Raw genomic sequence first — 20,674 nt, 5'->3', positions numbered from 1 at the left:
CGACAAAATGGTTAAAATGTCTTTCAGTTACTAAATTGACAATGGGAATACATAAGTACTATACTGAAACTAGGATAGTGATATCCAAGATCATTTGAGAATATGGCATTCACATGATCATTTGAGAATATGGTAATAACTAGTTTTTGTATTGGACTGGGGATAGCTTCCATAGGCAAAAGACTGGTGACAATTTTTTACATTATTAGTACCGTATTTGATTGTTATTTTAGGTACCTGAGTAGCAGTACAAAATTTCCTCTGCTTATAAAATGGGTTCATTATCTACTCCTTTAGACATTTCATTATGATTTTTTAATTTTTAGAGTTCAAAAAATATACTACAATATTCAACAGATAATACAATTTCTGGTATCACTCGCTTTTATCCAAAGCAAAATAATTTGGCTTTGTACTCTTTCAAATTTATTCGTTTACAGGGTAAACCTGGTTTTGCAGAATGTAATAAATGGATGCAAGCAGCTACCTGGGAAGGGCAAAGCATCCAGTTCACTCAAGGATCCTGTAATCTGATACTAATAATGTTGCTCTCCCTTTCAGTCCTAAGTATGTTCCATAATCTCAGTATTTCCTAGCCTCTCATTAGGACAGGTTTTGTTTTTGGCACTCTTATTACCGAAATTAATCTGTCTTGAACTGTTGGGTTGCCTAAGTTTTCTATTTCCCATTTGTTAAATCACTGTGGGAATAATATCAGGACAACTATGTCCTGAATTTTAAAGGTCTTTTAAGCCTATTTTCTGCATCAGTTGGCTTTCCTCTCTTCCAGTCTCTCCCAGCCTTTTCTTTTTTCCCCTTTTGCTTAGCTCCTTTTACACTCAAGCCTCGTAGGGGATTTAAATTCCAACCCGGAACTCGGAATGCCGCGCCTTGAATGACGGGAATCGTAGTTTTCGTGACTCCTCCCTAATCGCTTTTCACGCCGATTCCCTTCCACAGTGAAAAACTACAACTCCCAGAATGCGCCTGCGGGGTAGCCACCCCTATGCGCACGCGCCCTGAGGCCGCAGAATTTGAATCGGCGGCGTTGTTATTGACGCCATATTGGGGCCGGCGGCGGGTGGAATAGTCGTACAGAGGAGGGGGAAGCGGCTGGACGTGTTCGATTGAGCTCCTGCCGCTGCCTCCACCTCGCAATCCCTCCACATCGACCGCCGCTCTCAAGCTCCTGACCTTACTCGGGCTTATTCGTGGCCGCGTTCCAGCCTCATACCTGACGGGGCTGGTTTCGACTTCCGAAGGGAGCCGGTCTCAGCGCAGGAGCGCCTCCGGCGCGGCGCAAAGCTCGAACGGACGGCGGGGGCGGCCGGAGCCTCTCCCGGGGGAGCTGTGCCTGAGGAGGCGGAAGAGCCCCCCTGACGCGGCTGTCGTGAGCGGCCGCCACCGCCCCTCCCGCTCTCGCCTGGGCCGGCCCGGCCACTGCCCCTGCCCCTGCCGCGGAGGCAGCGGCGGCGGCGGCTCTCGTCTCCTCGCCGGCGCTGCACCACCGCCTTCCTGCTCTTGAGCCCGTCGGTTAGGCTCTCCTCGGGCCCCCGCTCCCCCCCCACTTCCCTCACCCTCCCCTCCCGTCACCTCTCCCCGACCCCACCCGAGTCCGGCCTCGGCTGCCCCGGCCATGGCGTGCGGCGCCACTCTGAAAAGGACTCTGGATTTCGACCCGCTGCTGAGCCCAGCGTCCCCGAAGCGGAGGCGATGTGCGCCATTGTCGGCGCCCACCTCGGCGGCTGCCTCTCCGTCGGCGGCGGCCGCCGCCACTGCCGCCTCCTTCTCGGCCGCCGCCGCCTCGCCGCAGAAGTATCTCCGAATGGAGCCGTCCCCCTTTGGCGACGTCTCCTCCCGCCTCACCACAGGTGGGACTCGGCCCCGCGGCCGCCGGGGTGGGCTGGAGAACGGGGGTCCCGGGACGCGGAACCCGGCCCCGGGGATGGGGTTGCCGGATTGGTCGTCGTCCTTGGCAAAAGTAGCAGTGGAGCGACCGCATTTCTTCCAGTTGGGTCCTCTGGCCCCGGCGACACAATAGAAGTGGCCTGATGTCAAAGGGGTGGGGGAGTCGGGAGGTGGGGAGGGCAGGGGCTCTGCCTTGCCGGGTATTGTGGGGAAGAGGAAGATCCTTTTCTTTGGGCTGAATGACTGGAATTGAGTGTTTCCGTAGTCTGGAGAGCCCCAGCGGAAATGATCAGAGAGGGTGATATTATTCATAAATTTAGGCGAGAGAAGAGTAACGTTTCGCCCGAATCTCGATATCTGTCTCCTCGAATCGATTGGTTGCAGCCCTTAACGGTGGGACTGGGTGGTTTGAGGCGAGGCAGCAGCCCCTCCTCCAGTTCAGACATGGCTGATTTTAGTACAGAGGGGGTGGGGGGTGGGGATGGATGTCACTGGGGCGAGATCTAGGCCTGTCATTAATCACCCACAAGAACGCCACTTTGGCTGAGTCAAGACCTGTTTCCCTAGCAGGGTCAACAACAAAGAAAATGCTCTTCCCGAGTACTTGTAATATGATCGTACTGTGCGTCTAGACCCTGAGAAACTTGAACTTTTAATGAAAAGCGAATTGTACTGGAAATTGGGCCTGAGTAGTTGCTTCTGGTTGGAGGTGCTTTATTTCTCAACAGGGTACGGTGGGGGTGGGGGGGTGGGGTGGAGAACAGCCTAGGCCTTGAGAGTAATAAAGAAATCAACCCAAGACTCTAAGGCACTTAGGACTGTCTTTGCTTTTCATCTTGAAACATTTCCTGAAAGTGACTATGGGGAAATGCCTTTTGGCTGCTTTGTACTGCATGTGTGTGTGCCCAGTTTTTTCTGTACTTTGAAAATCCTTGTGTGCCCCTGGCACAGTCCTAGGATAGGCTTTTGTGGACTGGTAGTGTAAATCTCTTTGTGAGTATAGTATGCAAAGGTTTCATATTTGAGCCTTTAGTGATATCATTTGCAGACAAAGCCTTTTCATAGTTCAAGTGTTTTATTATCAGCTTTTAAAAAACCCGTGGGCAGTATATACCTCTATATTTGGTAACTTCCATTTGGAATTGTTTTGTTCAAGTCAGGTTTTTAAATATCCTTCCCCAGATTTTTAGGGACACCCTCAATGCTTAGGCTACCATTTCTGCTATTAAATATTTGACTAACTTAAGGATACACTATTTTAGAGTTGTAAAGAGTTTTCAGAAGAATTCTCAGTTTTATTTAGTAACTCTACCTAAACTGCCTTGTATGTAAAGGCATTGGTTGATTTACTGTTAGGCTTTGCATTAAAAGACAATAAGTGTTATGAGCTGGTGATTAAATTATTTTTAGATTTTTGTCTTTTTAGTCAAATGATATTGAAAATTGAAATGATACCTAGGAATCTGTACTTAACAAATAAGGCCACTTAAAAATAGCCCTGGCTAACTAGCTATAAATTTCAGGGGAGCCGGTGAATTAATACAGTGTTAGGTTTGGGAGTTTATCTTTCATGTTAGGTTTGGGATATACTTTAGTATATCTCAATGCTGCAGTAGTCTTGAGCATATATGATTAACCAGCCAGGAGCTATATTTGTCTTCACTTTAAAGGGAATTTATTCAGGATTGTAATCTTTTACAAATTTGTCATTTCATTGATGCATTTGTAGCATTGGTTAATGCAGTTGGCTCCACATTGTCTCAAATTTCAATTGAGTGGATGATAATTTAGTAAATGACTGGAGTAATTGAAATTGTTTAAATAAGCCTGATGTTTCAAATTCATGTTTTCCAAAATATTGCTGTCATCTTCAGGGTGTTTTTAACATCTATTCTGGAAGTTTGATCATATCCTGAACTCTTAAAATCACAGCCTAATTGATCATTTTGAGCCTGCTAAAGGATTTAATTTTTTCAACCGACTTGAGTATTAACAGAAAAAGTTGACTTGAGGAAAGCAGTTGAAATTGTAAAGTTTTGAATTGCTAAAATTTACTTTTTTTTACCTGTAATTTTGAATGATATTCTACATGAAGTTTAATTTGGCTTTGTTTTTAGATGGCCAGCTTGGGTAGGCTCCTGTGTGGTTTTTGTAATGATGTCATAATGGGAGCTGCAGTGTTGTGCAGGTATCAAAGACCTTTTCAGTTTTCATGTCCCCAATCTTGGAAATAATTTTTCCAAGCACTTAATTTTTAGATTTTTGTTTTAACAGTGGTGATTCTCAAACTTTGCAAGAGTAAATATCTGTATATCTGTGGCTGAAATAAATAGCTAGGGTTGGAAATGGAAAGTGATTTACCAAGTTGAGATTGACTAGGACTCTGCAGAAACTTTGTTTTCCTTTCATTTCTGTCAGTTCAAGTGTAATTTAAAAATTTAGAGCTACAGTACTGAAATTATTTTTTTTTCAGAGCATGCATATAATTTATTGTTTATCATTGTTCTTTTCTGGAAACTTACATAGTGTGTTTTGACGTGTAGTCGAAATGATGTTCTGGCTTTACTAGTTTGAGGAACTTGGGATTTCAACCCTAGTTTATTTTAGTCATCCCAGGAAGGTGATTCGAAAGTTTGACTTGATGACTGTTATTTAAATTATTTAAATCTGTATTTTTCAAACTGTTGCAACTTAATGCCAGGGAAAAGGAAAGGGCTGGTTTAAAAAAAAAAAAAAAGTTTTATTGGAACCAGCCAGGGTCATTCTCTCCCCCCACCACCCCCCTTAAAAGTATGGCTCATTGCAGGCTACAACTGCAGAGCTAGTATTTGTTATAGAGACTGTATTTTCCCAAAGCTCAAGTATTTACTGTCTGATCCTTTACAGAAAAAGTGTGTCCACTCCTGCGTTTCTAGGATGTCAGCAGTAAGGTTTATAGTACCTGGGATGTGAAAAGGGAAAAGTGAATGAGGGTGGGGTGGGGGTAGACTGATTGGGAAAAATGAATACCTCTAGTAGCTGCATCAGTACTCACCCTGGTAAGTTAGTTGAAAAGATTCTGTGCATTCTGTATACTTCTCTGTTGGCTTTTGAAACATCTCACAATATTATCTCTTAGCCAAAGATTGTCATAACATTCCCAAGAACCAAATTATTTTAATAAAACTGAAATATCATCTAACATTACAAGAGACTGTCAGTCAAATCAAACACATTGTTTTTCATAATTGTACTGAATAAGTGGTTTGGTAAGGAGATCCTTCTGTGGATGTCAACTACTTGGGAATTTGCTAGGCACTTATACACATTGTTTAGGTCTTGTTACCACTGCTCTGGTCTGCTTTAGGAATTGAGTTGGATGAAGAGTTAAATTCCTTTGTAAGAACTTATTGTATTTGCTGGAAACTTGCCATTAAAAATGGAAATTGCAGCTTGTGAATGGGGAAGGGTTTACAGGAACTTAGATTGTTCAGTAGACATTGATGCATGCCTGCAAACGGAGACACCAGCTGGCTTAAATGAAGTATAAACGGTTCTAGGCAAACAAATGAGATGTCTGTTGGAGGAGGCAGCATTTCACTTCAGATGTCATTTATATTGAGCCAGAAGTGTTTTTAATATTTTGTGGTTATTTAGACAGCTGTTAAATTGCTTCTAGTTTCTCAGTGGATTTGGCAAATAGACTGTTTTTAATGGTCTTTGTACTTCAAATTTTAAACCTGATATTTTACTTAAGCCTGTGTATGTAACTGCAGTTATTTCATATTCCTATGGATTATGCATTTAAGAATTGTGTGAGTTTGTGGCTTTTAAAAGCAGACGCACAGTTGTATTCATTACTGAGCTATTTTGTTTTGAAAGAAGAAAAATAAAGCCTAACTTGAGCACAGAAACACATAAGGTAAACATGGCTAGGTCAGAGCAGTTAGCCCTTTAGTTATAGATGCTACTAGTTACCATGGTTGCCACAGAAATAATCTGAGTTGTAACGGAGAATAATAAATTTCTTTAGTTCTTGAATGGCTTTATAGGAAAAAAAATACACTGTGTAAAGTACCCAGGAGATCTTTTACTAAGTATTTGATGAACCCAGGAAGACACTATGGTAGAAAAACACTTCAGTCTTGAAAGGCTGTGAATAAGAGATTCAGTGGAATTAATTGCCCAGTTTTGCATATTTTTTCTATTTGAAAACAAACTCTTGATTTCTCCCTCCACTTAAAGAAGGATGCAGAATGATAACATGGCTTAAGTTTGGACCTCTTGGATAGGTGGTTCATCAAACTAGGTAATAGTGCTGGAGTGTTGGTTTTTTTGAGTACCTATAACCAGCGAGTTATGGTCCCTGCAGTCTTTGCGTTAACACTATACTAATACTGTTGACTCACAGTTGTTCTCTGTACATATTTGAAACCACAGTGAATTTCTTGCCTTTGAAAAGACTGCTTTGAAATAGTGTGAATACTTGTTCAAGCCTATGTGAACCAGTCTGGCTGGCATCTGCAGATGGTAAAGAGGTCTTCAACAAGTGAATATAGTTCAAGAGATTCATCTTTAATCTTATTGCTCAGTATACCAATGTTTGTCAGCTTTCTAAACATCTAGGAAATGTGATCTATCACTAATAATTCAGTCTTGGAGGAAAGATTCTTTACAGGAATTGCCCCTTGGATTTTGAGAGGTTACAGTGGGTTATATGGGACTTGTATAGTTTGAAAGTAACCCAAAGGTATTCTTATCTGCCATAACTTCCCTCTTAATGTCTTATTACAAGGTTTTAAGATACTTCTCAAATTTATTGAAATAATAAATATAGCAATTAGTTTTAAGACTGATCAATACTTTTTCTGAGGCACTTGAAGTACACTCCATATACTGCCCCTCATTTTTCTAGACAGTGATGATAAACATACATTACGTGCATTATAATGTTTGAGATAGTCCCAGTAATAAGAATTTTACCATTTTAGGAGATCTGCACATTTGAAGAAATACATTTTTTAAGTTTTTAGATGATTTTTAGGAGAAAATATTTTGTAATATGAAGTTCTAGTCTCTTATTTCTAAAAGAATTGAATGATTTAAGTTATAGCAAGTTTCTAATGTGATGAGAAGATATTGAAGCTATACTGAGCAGGGAGGGAATCCTTGCAGGTAAATTAAAATTGTATGTTACACTGTCAGCTTTGGTGTTTATTTTGGGCCTTTTGATTAGACTTTTGAAGTATGCCAGGTTGTTTAATCTTCTTTGTGGTGATAGGCTTTTATTTTGGTTCGTAGTGGTTTTTTAACCTTCCAGTAAAAGAAAAACAGAATATGCTTGTAGTTTGTCTTGGGGGGGGGGGGGTGGAGGAGGTTATAACTTACTTTCCTCCTCCCTTTAAGAAATTGTAAGTCATTAGTTTATGTTAAATGTCATAGGCAGATCATCCTGAAATGAACTAGTGCTTTGCAACATTTTGATTATAGTATAATAATTACTATAATCAAAATGTGATATACATTTCTGGGATTTGACTTAATTTTTAGTTTCTGGGTCTATTCATGTACCTGGTTTTTCCCAACATTATTAAAAATTTAAATATTTACTTTAGTTCAAGCTTTTATGAACCTCATTTGAGTTCCAGATACTGTGCTGGTTAAGCAAACTGATAGTCTGTCAAGGGACTGATAGAGCCACCACTGTGGATACTTCATTAGCTAGGTAAACTTGAATAAAAATAACCATAATCTTTATGCTATCTCAGTATTACTTGTTTTAATTCTTGTAGACATTTATCTATGTAAGCATTCTATCCACTTTTGGTAGCATAGGTTTTGAAATTGTTTTACTAATTAAATCACACTGCTACTACTTTTGAAACATTAAAGTGATTTTTTTTTTTCCTTAAGGTGATAGTTGAAGCTTGTTCGTTGTCTGTTTCTGAAATTGTCTTTATTTTATAATGTATATTCTGACTTTGGTTTAGTATCCATTTTCATTTCCATTACTGTTAATTCTTAGAAAACTACCTCCAAAAATCAAACTAAAGTTTGGAGAGGGGACTTGGAAGAGTTGATTTTGTTTCTAAAAAAAAAAAAAAAAAAGGTATTGGGCTGATCTAGCAATTGAAAAATAGAATGTAGAGTGGAGGAGTACCTACCTGGGTGGCACAGTTGATTAAGAGTTTGACTTGGTTTTGGCTCAGGTTGTGATCTCAGGGTCATGAGATTGAGCCCCAGGGTCTCTGTTCAGCAAGCAGTCTGCTTGAGAGATCTTCCTCTCCCCGCCCTTATCCCCTGAAAATAAATAAGTCTTTTTTAAAAAAAGAATATAGAGTGGAATTTGAAAAATTGCAGAAAGCCAATTTTTCAAACATTACTGTTCCTAAACTTTTCCATTTGTCACAGAGAATTGCCTTGTTCCTGTTACTAAAGTATAATTCTCTGATAGAAAAACTTTTCTAAGTGGTATAATTGGTTAAAAGTACCAGAAGTTTTAGGTTGATGAGACCGAACAGGAGAACCTGATGCTCACTGCAATCAGCCTTGGCCTAAGGTGAAAAAGGGTATGTTATCAGAGGCTGGCACTATTGTAATTAGTCCCATGTGTGTGGCAGTGCTGACTTAGCAATTTAGAATAATTCTTCCTTTTAAAACATCAGTAAAACATTTCTGGTTAGATATAGATCCATGTCCTAAGAAGAGGCAGTTTAGAGATGGGGAAGTATCCCTTATATAAATATCTGAGTGTAACATGAAGATTTTGAAAATAATTATTCTTGCCAGTGATCACAGTTTTAGGACTGGGTAGATGAGACTCCTGCACTGCTTTAGTTAGTTACTATTTTCTTAACAGTTTGAAGTTTCAGAGAATTGAAATATCAGTAATTAGTAGTCATCTCTCTATCTCTGACATCCTGGTTTTTAAAAAATTAGCTTTCCTCCTTGTTATTTATTGTAACTTTAAGTACTTGTGGAATGAATACTGGCTAGGTATTGTAGTATTATAATACTGGGGAGGCAGTAGATGTTGAGCCTAAGCCCTGACGTCATGACGGCTCTACCTTGTTCCAGCTGTGTGACCTTTCAGAAGACATTGAACCAAAGTCACATTCTCTTCATCTGTAAAATAATGCACATGATGTAATATATGCCTTTAAGGATGGTTGTGAGGATTAAGAGCATTTCTCGTCCCAAAGTGTTGGAGATAATCACAATGGGGCAACCTCAAATGGAACATTTTATACTGTCCAGCAATCCTGCCATTCCAGTGAATAACCTTGCTTCTACTTCACAAATAGGAGCCATCAAATGGCAGCTTCGTTTTTCCCAGTACCTACACTACCAATTTTTGTGCTAATCCTGTTCTCCTTTTAATATTACTGAAGAAGTTTAAACAATTAAAGAACTTTACACAGTGAGAGAAGGATTCTCTTTCTCTCAAAGAATCTTCTCTTGATTATTTTCCTCTTGCAACTGAATCTTTGCTTTTGGCTTTAAGTATTGTTAAGATTATACTTAATCCATTATAATATAAGAAATAAAACATCCTCGTTTTCCTTCAGCAGTCATCCAGATTCTTCGACTTCAAAAACAAATTGAGAGCGCTTTCAAATAGCTCTTGTCATGTCACCAATGATTTCCATGGTTTATAATCAATCCTCATCTTGTTTGACCTTTCTTAGAGCATTTTATACTATTCTTCCACTCCTTTTTGAAATAAATTTTTGAACTCTTCCACTTTTGGTTGCTTTCTGTTTTCATTTGGTCATTAAAGTTAGGAGTTCTTGGTTCTAATTCATCTGCACTTTTGTTTAGCTTAATAGCTCCGTAAGCAATCACATGCATGCTCCTGACTAGTTTTCACTTACAGATGAAGCTCTAATTTATATATTTAGTTCAGATCATTCCTTTCAGATCTGGTCATGGGGAATTTGGACCTTTTATTTTTATTGTTAGATCTTCCCAGAAGCCATTCCTTCCCCCAGAAGTCAGGATTTTTGTGAACTCTGTTGACTTTTAAATATTCACAGCTAATTTACAAATATATGGGATAAACAGATGTCTGTGGACTTCCTCATTGCCTTCTGGTATGAAAGGTAGTCTTAATTGCTTTTTTAAAGCAGATGTAATAGAAAAGTAAATGCATTTGTTCACTGTCAATCACATAACATGAATTTCATATTTTAAGGAAGATGTTTTAGGAAAAATGAATCAATATATGTAAATGTCATGTAATGAGTCTAAGTTTAATTTGGTTTACAATCAAATTTAAATTGATTTACAGAATATTTTCCTGCTAGAGAGAGGCATGTCTAATTTTGAACTACAAAAGACATGTAGGTTAGGGTGACAGATATTTTTGTACTTGAAGTAGTCTGCTTTTACTGCTTTCCTTCTCCCCTCCATTTCCCAGAATGTCCAATAATAAATAAACCAACCACTTTTCTTTTTAATTGCCACAGTAGATGAGTTATTATTTTAAGGAGGAGACAAAAACGTAAATGCCCACAATTCAGGCAAGTAATATAAATGAGTGAAGTAAACTACATGGAATTAGTGAATTTTATTTTAACCTTGCTACTCCTCTGCAGCAAGAAACATATATACTGTCATCTGGAAACACAGTATATAAGTGCAGAATCCCAGGCTCCATCTCCCGGAATCTACATTTTAACAAAATCCCCAGGTGATATCTGTATATGCATTAAAGTTGTAGAAGAACTTAAGGATTTCTACATGAATTTGGCCACGTATTCCAGTTTTCTTCTCTTAACAGTACCCCAGAAATCTTTTAGTTAAAATCATGAACTTTTTAAATGTTGGCCATAAATTAACATTTCTTTTTAAAAAGAAGGTATTCAGGCCAGAGATGTCTTTGGGCTGTTTACCTTGTGTATCATCAGTTTGCAACATCTGGTTTCCATGTAAGCTGTAGCTTAATGTGTGTGTGTGTTTTAGGTGCTTTAATAAGTACTTGTAGATGGGTTTGTTCTTTAGCTTGATTGTGTTGCCCCAGGGTCGTCCTCAAGGAGTCTACTCTCTTTCCTTCTGGACCTTACTTTCTTTTCATGGCCATGGTTAACTGGAATAGAAGCCGGACTTCTTGCCATGGCATTAAATGTTTCCTGTGGCATGTATATTTTGGGTTTTGGATTTGGGATGGTTCAGTTTACTCTTTCCCTTCCCCGTTGACAGCTTTTTTGGTTTTCCTAGATTGTAAGCTATTTGAGAAGATGTTTAACAGATAATAAAGAACTAAAAAACAAAAGCAACAAAGTTAACATTCCTTTAGAAACTGATGTCATAAAATAGAGATGAAACTTACTGGATATTAGGGAGGAATCTCCTGCTGATTGAGCATTTTTGGACTCCTTGCAGTAGTGACTCCGATTGTGCAGTTAATTTGTAAAATTTATAATTAGACCTGTAGGTTTTAGCAAATTGAGTCCTTTATTTCAAGTAAGTAATCATTGGCTATTATAGTACCAGTGAAATAATAAAACTTGACCTGTAGTGATTATGATTTTTCTTTCTGTTGTTGGAGATAATTGATAAATGAATGTGTCTTTATAGCAAAATATTATATGTTGTAAACTTAGAATCTAAGCCAGTTGCTTTTGAAGCATTGTAGGTAATACCTTAATGTTTATATAATTTTGTGCAGCAATATTATGCTTATTAGGATTTACCTTAATCCAGATAGATGTTAAAATTCTACATGTAGGGGGTGTTCAGGTGGCTCAGTCAGTTAAGCGTCTACCTTTGGCTCGGGTCATGATCCTGGGATCGAGCTGTGCATCTTGGCTCCCTGCTCAGCCAGGAGCCTACTTCTCTTTCCTCTACCCATCTCCCTGCTTGTGTATGTGCTCTCACTCAAGTAAGTAAATTAAATAATAAATAAAATCTTTAAGAAAAAAAACACTTCTAGATATGATTTGATAATCTTGTGTTAAAATTTGGTTCCGGGTCCCTTTGACATAGTAGTAATTTTAAAGTGAATTAAAAATGGCATCAACTCATTCTTTTTAGTTAGATAGCTCTTGGCTGAGTAAGAACATTGTCCTTAAGATTCCTTCAAAGAGAACATAAGAGCTGTTTTAGTTTCTAGACATATCCTGGGAAAATACTTTATTTACAAAGATGGGCTTCCATAGTGTGACTCAGTTGTGTATGTTGACATGACAATGTCTAGTATGTAGTTCAGAGATCTAGATTTGGTTTGTTATTTTATTTGGTACAGTTCAGCAGTTCCTTATTTTTAGGTCTTAATGCCAATTGCAGGTTTTCTGTACTTAATTGTGTACAAGTTTTTTCATTTGTGTTCTACCTAGAACTTTGAAAATTTATTTATTTATTTTTAATCCCATTGTTTGAGTTGGTTAGATGAACTTTCACTTTATTTTTTCAAAGATACTTTATAGAGAAATGAAGGTGATACAAAAATGTCTTATATACCTAAACTTAAAACTTTTTTAATTTAAACTGTTAATGAGACTTGTTATGTTTGATTTACTAATTATGTCAGTGGGAAAACAGCAAGTTTATGCAGGTCTAAAGCAAAGGTTTAGTTTCATGTCACATTTTTAGACATCTTATGGACTGTATCTAGAAGGACATTTGTAGTTGCATCTAATTCCATATTCCTCTCTGCTCTCAATTTCATCTTCTTGCTATTTCTCTTACTCATGTCGACTTATTTCTTAATCCCATCAACTGCTTTCTTCTTCTGTATTGACCTTATTGTGCACAGGCTTTCTTAAGTAATCAGTGGCAACTAAAATGAATAAAACAGTTTGGGAGTAGGCTTAATACTGCCACAAGCCAGACTTTTTCTTTTCACATTTACCTAGATTTTTTGCTAGGTTTATGGGTTTTAAAAAATACTCTTGAGGAATAAATGCTGGCTCATTGGTAATCTCTCATTTGTTAAGGAGAAGAATTTTATTGGCAATCTTAATGGCATTTACTAGATTTGGGAATGAAAATGCCATTAGTCACAGAATTTGCTCAGACTTTCATGTAGATCTAGTGAGGTGGAAGAAATCTTAGTATTTTATGGTAAAAGGAGGATATAGTTTTTAGGATTCTGACAAGGGATATAACCACCATTTGTGGTGTAGTTTGATATGAAGATAACTGTATATTTTGCTCTAAGTGATTTGCTACAAATTTGTCCTGTGTACATAAGCCAAATACGAAGGCAGCATTATTAAAACTGGCATGTGCAACTGATATGTAAGTGAAGCTTCATTTGACTTGACTTTTTCTTTAATGGACCATAGATTGTGTTGGCAACACACTATTATGTATTATATGTACTTGGAATAAAATGTCACTTGGCAGTTTGATGAAAGATGGCTAGATTTAAGTAGTTTAAGACTAGGTAGACATAAGAACTTTATTGATGAATGGAAGACCTCTATCCAGCTGATATAAGAAGCAACTTCAGTCAGCCAGGTACCTAGGTTGAATTTACAATGTGAGTTGTGGAAAATTGAATCTGGGGAAATATTCTTGAGTTAATACCTTTAAAACTGTATACCTCTCCAAATTGAGATAAATGAGTTTGAGACCCAAAGTTAGCGGAGATCTTGGTCAAGTTAAGTTGGATTATTCACTGAATAACACTGTTGTTTACATGTTACCAGTATTAGAGCATTTATGTACATGACGAGGCTTGGATGACATAGTTGCCTCATATTAGATGAAAAAGCATTGAGGCAAAGCATTCAAAACTATTCAGCTCTTTGGGTGGTTCAGTCGGTTGAGGACCCTACTCTTGATCTTGGCTCAGGCAGGTCATGATCTCAGGGTCCTGGGATAGAGCCCCACTGCATGGGGCTCCTCAGCAGGGAGTCTGCTTGAGGATTCTCTCCCTCTTCCCACCCTCACACGCATGTTCACATGAGTTCTTTGTCTCTAAAATAAATACATCTTTTAAAAATTCTTTAGCTCTTTAGTTGATAGTATCAAGTTGGCAAAGGTGTAGTGCAACTGGAACTCTCACATATATATTGCTGGTGGGGATGTAAAATGGTACAATTACTGTGGAAATGGTTTGTCAGTTTCTTACCATGCTCTTACCACATAATCAGGCCATCCAGTTCCTCTTCTAGGTATTTATTCAAGAGAAATGAAATTCATCCACCTGTAGACTTGTACTTGAATGTTCATGGTAGCCTTATTTATAATAGCCCCAAGTTGGAAGCAATTCAAATGTCCATTAAAAGGAGATTGGAAAAAAAAGAAAAAAAGAAAAAAAAGGAGATTGGATAAGGGGTATGTGCATGTGTGTGTGTTTATATATAGACACGATGGAGTACTAATTAATAAAAAGAAAGGACTTACTGATACATGAAACATCATGTATGAATCTCAAAAGCATTTTACTGAATCATACACAAATCTATACTTTTTATGATTCCATTTATATGATAAATTTTCAAAAAGGCAAAAATGTTTCAAATAGTGAAAGCAGATGAATATTATGGTAATGAAGGTGAGGGGTGAATAGGAGCATAGAACTTTTTGAGGTGATAAAGTTCTTTATTTTGATAGTGGTGGTTTCAAGACCTGTATGCATGCATTTGTGAGAACCTTTCAAGTTGTACAATTAAATTGGTGAATTTATTTTGTAAATTATATTTAAAGATTCCTTAGCTTGTTATAGCATCTCTTAAGTATTAGATTACCATCTAATACAAAGCTAAATTTTAAAAGGTTTTACTACATTAATCTTAGGCTATATCTTGTTTGACCCCTCTGTGAATCTTAGGAAACCCATTTTTTTTCTTTTTTTTCTTTTCTTTTTCTTTCTTTCTTTTTTTTTTATTTTATTTTATTTATTTTTTTTTTTATAGGAAACCCACTTCTATCAAGGTACTTAACTAAAACTGTTCAGGAGACAGCCATTTTATTTCACACTTGGTATCTTCATTTTTATTTTAATTTTTTTATTGAAGTTTGATTTGCCAACATATAGTATAACATCTAGTGCTCATCCCATGGTACCTTCATTTTTATTTTATTTTATTTTTTTATTTTATTTATTTATTCATGAGATACAGAGAGAGGCAGAGACATAGGCAGAGGGAGAAGCAGGCTCCATGCAGGGGGCCTGATGGGGGAATCAATCCTGGGACTCCAGGATCAAGCCCTGGGCCAAAGGCTGGCACTAAACCGCCAAGCCACCCAGGGATCCCGGTACCTTCATTTTTAAATCACAGACTATTTCAAATAAATGGAAAAGACTGAAAATGACCATTTTTAATATAAACAAATGTTAAGATTCTGAAAAATGTTACAGATAAAGTACTCCTTATTCAGTCTTCCAGTGTGTAATCCTGTAGTGCTTAAGCCGCAGATTCTTGTATATGTAACAGGTTTGTTCACCCACAAAATTTACACAAATAGAGCTTCTTCACGGAATGTATCTTTTTGCAAATTTTTCTCAGTTAAAATAATGAAATTGGCAGGATCTAAAATGTGTAAGGGGACTGACTGTCCCCTCAGAGTCTTCTTCAAAAGCCCTAAAAGTTCTTACTGGGGAAATAATACAGTTTGAAAAAAGAAATGGGAGAATTAAGTATATACCTAAAAAAAAACAAAACAAAACAAAAAAAACCCCACCAGTATTAAATTTTTTAAGTTTAATTTTAAATTAAATTTAAAAAATTTTCATCTTACACAAATCTTTAGCCTTCAAGTAAGCTTTCAGTTCATTTTAAAATTAACACACCATTGTAGAATTAAGGTGGTGATCATTGCCACCTTAATATTTGTTTAAATTTGTTTTGGGTTCGGATTAATACATTTAGGATGTAGTTTCACATGGATAATCTAGGAGCTAGGGTGGTTGTAGGAAAGTCTGTTTCGAGGGTAGTGGAAACCTCAAGGGAGGGATTTTCTAAAGAGGCTAAATAGTAACTCTATATCGAGTTACTAATCTTTCCAGAATGAACCATACTGGCCAAAGGATACACACTTGATAGGATTTTACCTGTTTAGATGGTTGTGGTTGAAGGTAATGGCACTGTGGTACAGTGGTTCTTACTGAGTACCTGTTATGTACCACTTTATGTGGGTTTTTACACCCAAGATTCAGTACAACACTTTTTGTTGTTAATGCTGTAATACTTCTGTTGGACTGACGGCCATGACCATTTAATGTATAGTAATTTTTTAGTTCCCCATCAACTTTGTCATTTTGTTTGACCTGCTGTCAATTCTCACTGGTTTGTGCTTATATATATACTTATAGTGCTCCCCACTTCTAATTATTTATGGTCTTTTCAAAGACTATTTAATAGTTCTGTGTGTGATGAATAAGTAGCCTTTGAATTTGGGATTTTTAAGACTCTGAGTTAAACTAAATTGAATTAGAAGTTCACAAGACTCCCTTTACTTTGAATGAAAAACTTAAATTTGTCTTTTGCTAATCAGTGCTCAGAAAGAATGGTGTTGTAGGATATAGCTCAAATCTTGGTGGTGTGTATATGCTACTTCTGAATGAGTGCCCCCATTAATGCTGAAACAAATTCCTCAAGAATATCAGTTGTCTGGATATTATTTGAAGAAAATATTTTCAGTAGATTGTACTAATTGTTGGAAACAGCCTTTTTTTTTTAAAATTTCATAGTTTTTATCTTCCCAATTTTTTCCTTCTAGAACAAATTCTGTACAACATAAAACAAGAGTATAAACGCATGCAGAAGAGAAGACATTTAGAAACTAGTTTCCAACAGACAGATCCATGTTGTACTTCTGAGGCACAACCACATGCATTTCTCCTCAGTGGACCAGCTTCACCAGGTAATAATAAACTTAGTAAGTGAAAGGAAATGTTACTTAGTATGGGAAAAGGTAATCTTAAATTGCCGTTAATCATTCAAGTTTCTGTTTCTCCCCCTTGGTTTAAAAATGTTTATACAAATAATTCATGATCTTGTAGAATATGGTACAAAGTAAGTATTTGCTACCTGGATTCCCACTACTCAGAGACAACCACCTGGATATAATACCCCTAAGTGGACTTCCCCATAAGGGTTACGATTTGTAGCCTTCATTAAGACAAAAATATTAACTTTCTCTGTTAAGTGTAGATGCACCTTACCATTGACTATTATGCCCTTTTATGAACTTCTCATAATTATTTAACCACTAATGAAGATAATCAGACTGAATTTCCGGTAATAAAAGTATTTACAAAAGTGTCCTCGTTCATGCACCCTCATACATTTGTCCTGTTAGGATAGATTCTTAAAGGTTTGCAAACTGGCTCTTAGTTTAGTAAAATTCTCAGCAAAATAGTTTTTCTTGTGACCAAAGTTGCCTGCCCCCTTTCATTTCCTCCTCCCAGCAGGGATAAGAAAACCTATCAGAATAAAAAACCATTCAGGGGCTGTTGGCTGGCTCTGTAGGTAGAGCATTCACCTCTTGATCTCAGGGTTTTGAGTTCGAGCCTTGCATTTTGGGGTAGAGTTTACTTTAAAAAAAAAAAATTCAAAGGCTATAAAATAGTCATGAAATTAGATTAGGACACATAAAATTGTTCAAAACTAAATTCTGCAGTATTCCTGCCAGTTTGGGAGGTGGGGAGATAGGTGTGTACATGGGTGAAACATTGTTAGGGGGAGGTGAGGGTAAAGATTAGATTTATATCAGCAGGAAACTAAGTTCATCATCATTCAGTCAATTTATTTAGATCAATTAACTGGCAGCCTCAACTAACAAAGCTAGGAAGATAGCCTTCATAGTTACAAAGTTATTATACTTTATCTTGTGAAAGACACAGCTCTAACAAGCATATTAAGTGGTCCCAGCCATGCATGTTACAAAAAAGTGAAAAGAGGATTGGGGGTCCAGGGACAGATACACAGAGCAGGACAATTGATAGCAAATCTATGTATTTGAGTGTGTATAAAATACTTGGAGCAGTGTTAAAATAGATACATCATGTCATAATCCTGAGTTTTCAAAAGATTAATTTCAGATGTTCTTTTCAATAAATAATGATGTAAGTTCGTTAAGTAGTACTTTAAGAGGAATGCATTCTGAAGAAATCTTTTATATCAAGTATCACTATCTGATGATGCTAAATGGCTGTTCCATTAATAATCTTAAGCACTCTGAACCATAAAATTTAATGTTGAATATTAGGATTATATTCACAGTATTTTTTACCTAGCTGTTACTCCTTAACTAAAAAACATAAGCTTTATTAAGTTTTGTTTGTATCTTGTACTTTTCTCCGATTACCTTCAGACTTTTTACTTTATAATTTGATTATATACATCTTGCTGTGTTTTTCTAGAGTTGTAAATAGCTGATAGTATTAAACCTGTTTTAAGACTCCTTGAGAAATACTGTGCTAAAAACTTACAGAAAATGCTTTCATATGAACACTGAAAAGATCCAAATGAAACCTCTGCATTTAGAAGATCCTTTTTTTTTTAAATATTTTTTTTTATTTTTAGAAGATCCTTTTTATGATGGCTCTAAATCATGCTTTTTTTTGGGTTCATATTATACATAGGGACTTCATCTGCAACATCCTCACCATTAAAAAAAGAACAGCCCTTATTTACTCTACGACAGGTTGGGATGATCTGTGAACGTTTGTTGAAAGAACGTGAAGAGAAAGTTCGAGAAGAGTATGAAGAAATATTGAACACAAAACTTGCAGGTATGAAATTATTTTAGAATCTCCTAGAAGCTGTTAAGAAATGCATTATTTCCCCCATGTCCTTAATGTCGGTTAAATTATCCTATCTATCCACTGGTTACAGTATGTTTTCTAAGAACTGGAGAATTTCAGTTCGAGAAAGGAAGTTAACTTTCCTGTTGCTCATGGCCCTCCTTAGTGACCTCAAGAAATAGTATTACTTAACCTTATAGATCAGGAACAGTATTAATGTGAACTAGATTTTTCTTTTGATATTCCTGTGCCGAACACTTGACTTGGCTATTCACCTCAATTTGCTTTTGGATTTTTAGACTACATCTTTCATGAGAACTTTCCCATCAGTCTAGACACATTTATTGTGTATGGTCAGTTAATGAGGACGTTTTTCTCCCTGATTTTTAAGCCAGATTCTACTGGGTATTGATAGTGTAAGCTTTTTTATTCTAACGTCTTAAATGAAGGGGCTAATATAGGCAAGAGAATTTGCTTAGTTATGTAACGTATTTTTTTCTTTTCTTTTTTTTTTCTTTTTATTTTTTTTGTAACATCTTTTTCTGTGACAGTTGATTAGGCTACATGTGGATGCTTTTGGACATATTTGTTAAACTTTTGTTTTTCTGTTTCCTTTCATTGAAGTACTTCCACTCGGGGATCCCTGGGTGGCTCAGTGGTTTAGCGCCTGCTTTCGGCCCAGGGCGTGATCCTAGAGTCCTGGGATGGAGTCCCACATCGGGCTCCCTGCAATGGAGCCTATTTCTCCTTCTGCCTGTGTCTCTGCCTCTCTCTCTCTCTCTCTCTCCATGTGTCTTTCATGAATAAATAAAATCTTTAAAAAAAAAAAAATACTGCCACTCATAGATCACTTACAGTAAACTTTCAGAGTAGAAAGATAGCCTTTTATGTTAAGAAATAAGCTCCTACCCTATACATGAGGTTGATTTGTACATTTGTAGGTTTCCTGACCAAGCTCTGTTTTTTGATTTGATAAAACTAATTAGTATTACAGAGGTTATGGGTCTGATTCAAAGGGCCAATTTAGAATTGTTTCACTATACATATTAGATTTTTTTCAGAGTTTATCTGGCTCTAATATATTAGGACATTTTGCAAATTTTATAATTGATATGTACCTTTATTTATAGAACAATATGATGCATTTGTGAAGTTTACGCATGATCAAATAATGCGACGATATGGAGAACAGCCTGCTAGTTGTAAGTATCTCCATCTTTTATGGAGAAGACAATTACTGTAATTATCTACATGCTCAAGAGAATTTAACAAAATCATGGAGAAAAAGGTTAGAGGAGGTAGGCAGCAAAACTTTACTAAAGTTTTACTTTCATTTACTTAAATATGTAGGGCAGCATTGGGGTTGAAGTTCTGGTATGTCTTTGAATTTTGACCTGGACTTTGCACTAATTTTCCTTTTCCTCCCCCTTTAGATGTTTCATGAATCACGTTTTCTGCATTTGTGGGCTGCCTTGTTCCTTGTTGAGTTGTTGCAAGAGGTCCTAATTATGACATGCAGCAATGCCAATACCCCCCTGTGAATACAGGTTATTTCAAGCTTTCGTCAGTGGCAACCACTCTTAGGCAGCAACTGGTTTTGGAAATTACCCTGATGTCAGTACCATCTGGATGTGGACCTTTGCTACCTGTATTAATGCCAGTGGCCTCATTTGCTGTATCATTACAATTTGGCTTCTTATATTAATATGTTTGAAAAGGATTAAAGCTGGTATTCTAAGAACATGCCCTTCACTGGTTATGTAAATAAAACTGTAGAATGACACTTCAGATGAAGTTAGTGTGATTTTAATTGTGCACTACAACCAAGCTGTAACCAGGTATTAATAATTTAGAATGTAATCCCAGGACATTATTAAGCAAATAGCCTACAGTGCTTCCTGTGAAATCGTGAAAGAGGGAGGGCATTTCTGTATTCCAGGACTTCTTGGGGTTTCAGAAAGGATTTACAGGATTTTTTTCCCTTAAATTTTTTTCTTTTTTTTGGGTAGTTTTTATTTATTTTATCAGTCTTTTTAACAAATGTTTATTGCTGCATTTTTTCCCCCAGTGTGTTGTCATTTTATT

The 20,674-nt window shown here is 36.9% G+C and overlaps 1 protein-coding gene across 1 annotated transcript; it reads left to right on the top strand.

The window, feature by feature from the left end:
• Positions 1–1,027: 1,027 nt before the first annotated feature.
• AKIRIN2 (akirin 2) lies at positions 1,028–20,372 on the top strand. Its single transcript, XM_025983853.2, has 5 exons — positions 1,028–1,871; positions 16,561–16,704; positions 18,428–18,577; positions 19,720–19,791; positions 20,023–20,372. Exons 1-5 carry the CDS (start codon positions 1,637–1,639, stop codon positions 20,031–20,033), a joined length of 612 nt encoding a protein of 203 aa, XP_025839638.1. The 5' UTR covers positions 1,028–1,636; the 3' UTR covers positions 20,034–20,372.
• The last annotated feature ends 302 nt before the right edge of the window (positions 20,373–20,674 follow it).

The sequence above is a fragment of the Vulpes vulpes genome, chromosome 1 (assembly GCF_048418805.1).
Source record: "Vulpes vulpes isolate BD-2025 chromosome 1, VulVul3, whole genome shotgun sequence".
Taxonomy (NCBI): Eukaryota; Metazoa; Chordata; class Mammalia; order Carnivora; family Canidae; genus Vulpes; species Vulpes vulpes.
This window is presented reverse-complemented; position numbering and strand designations above follow the sequence as displayed.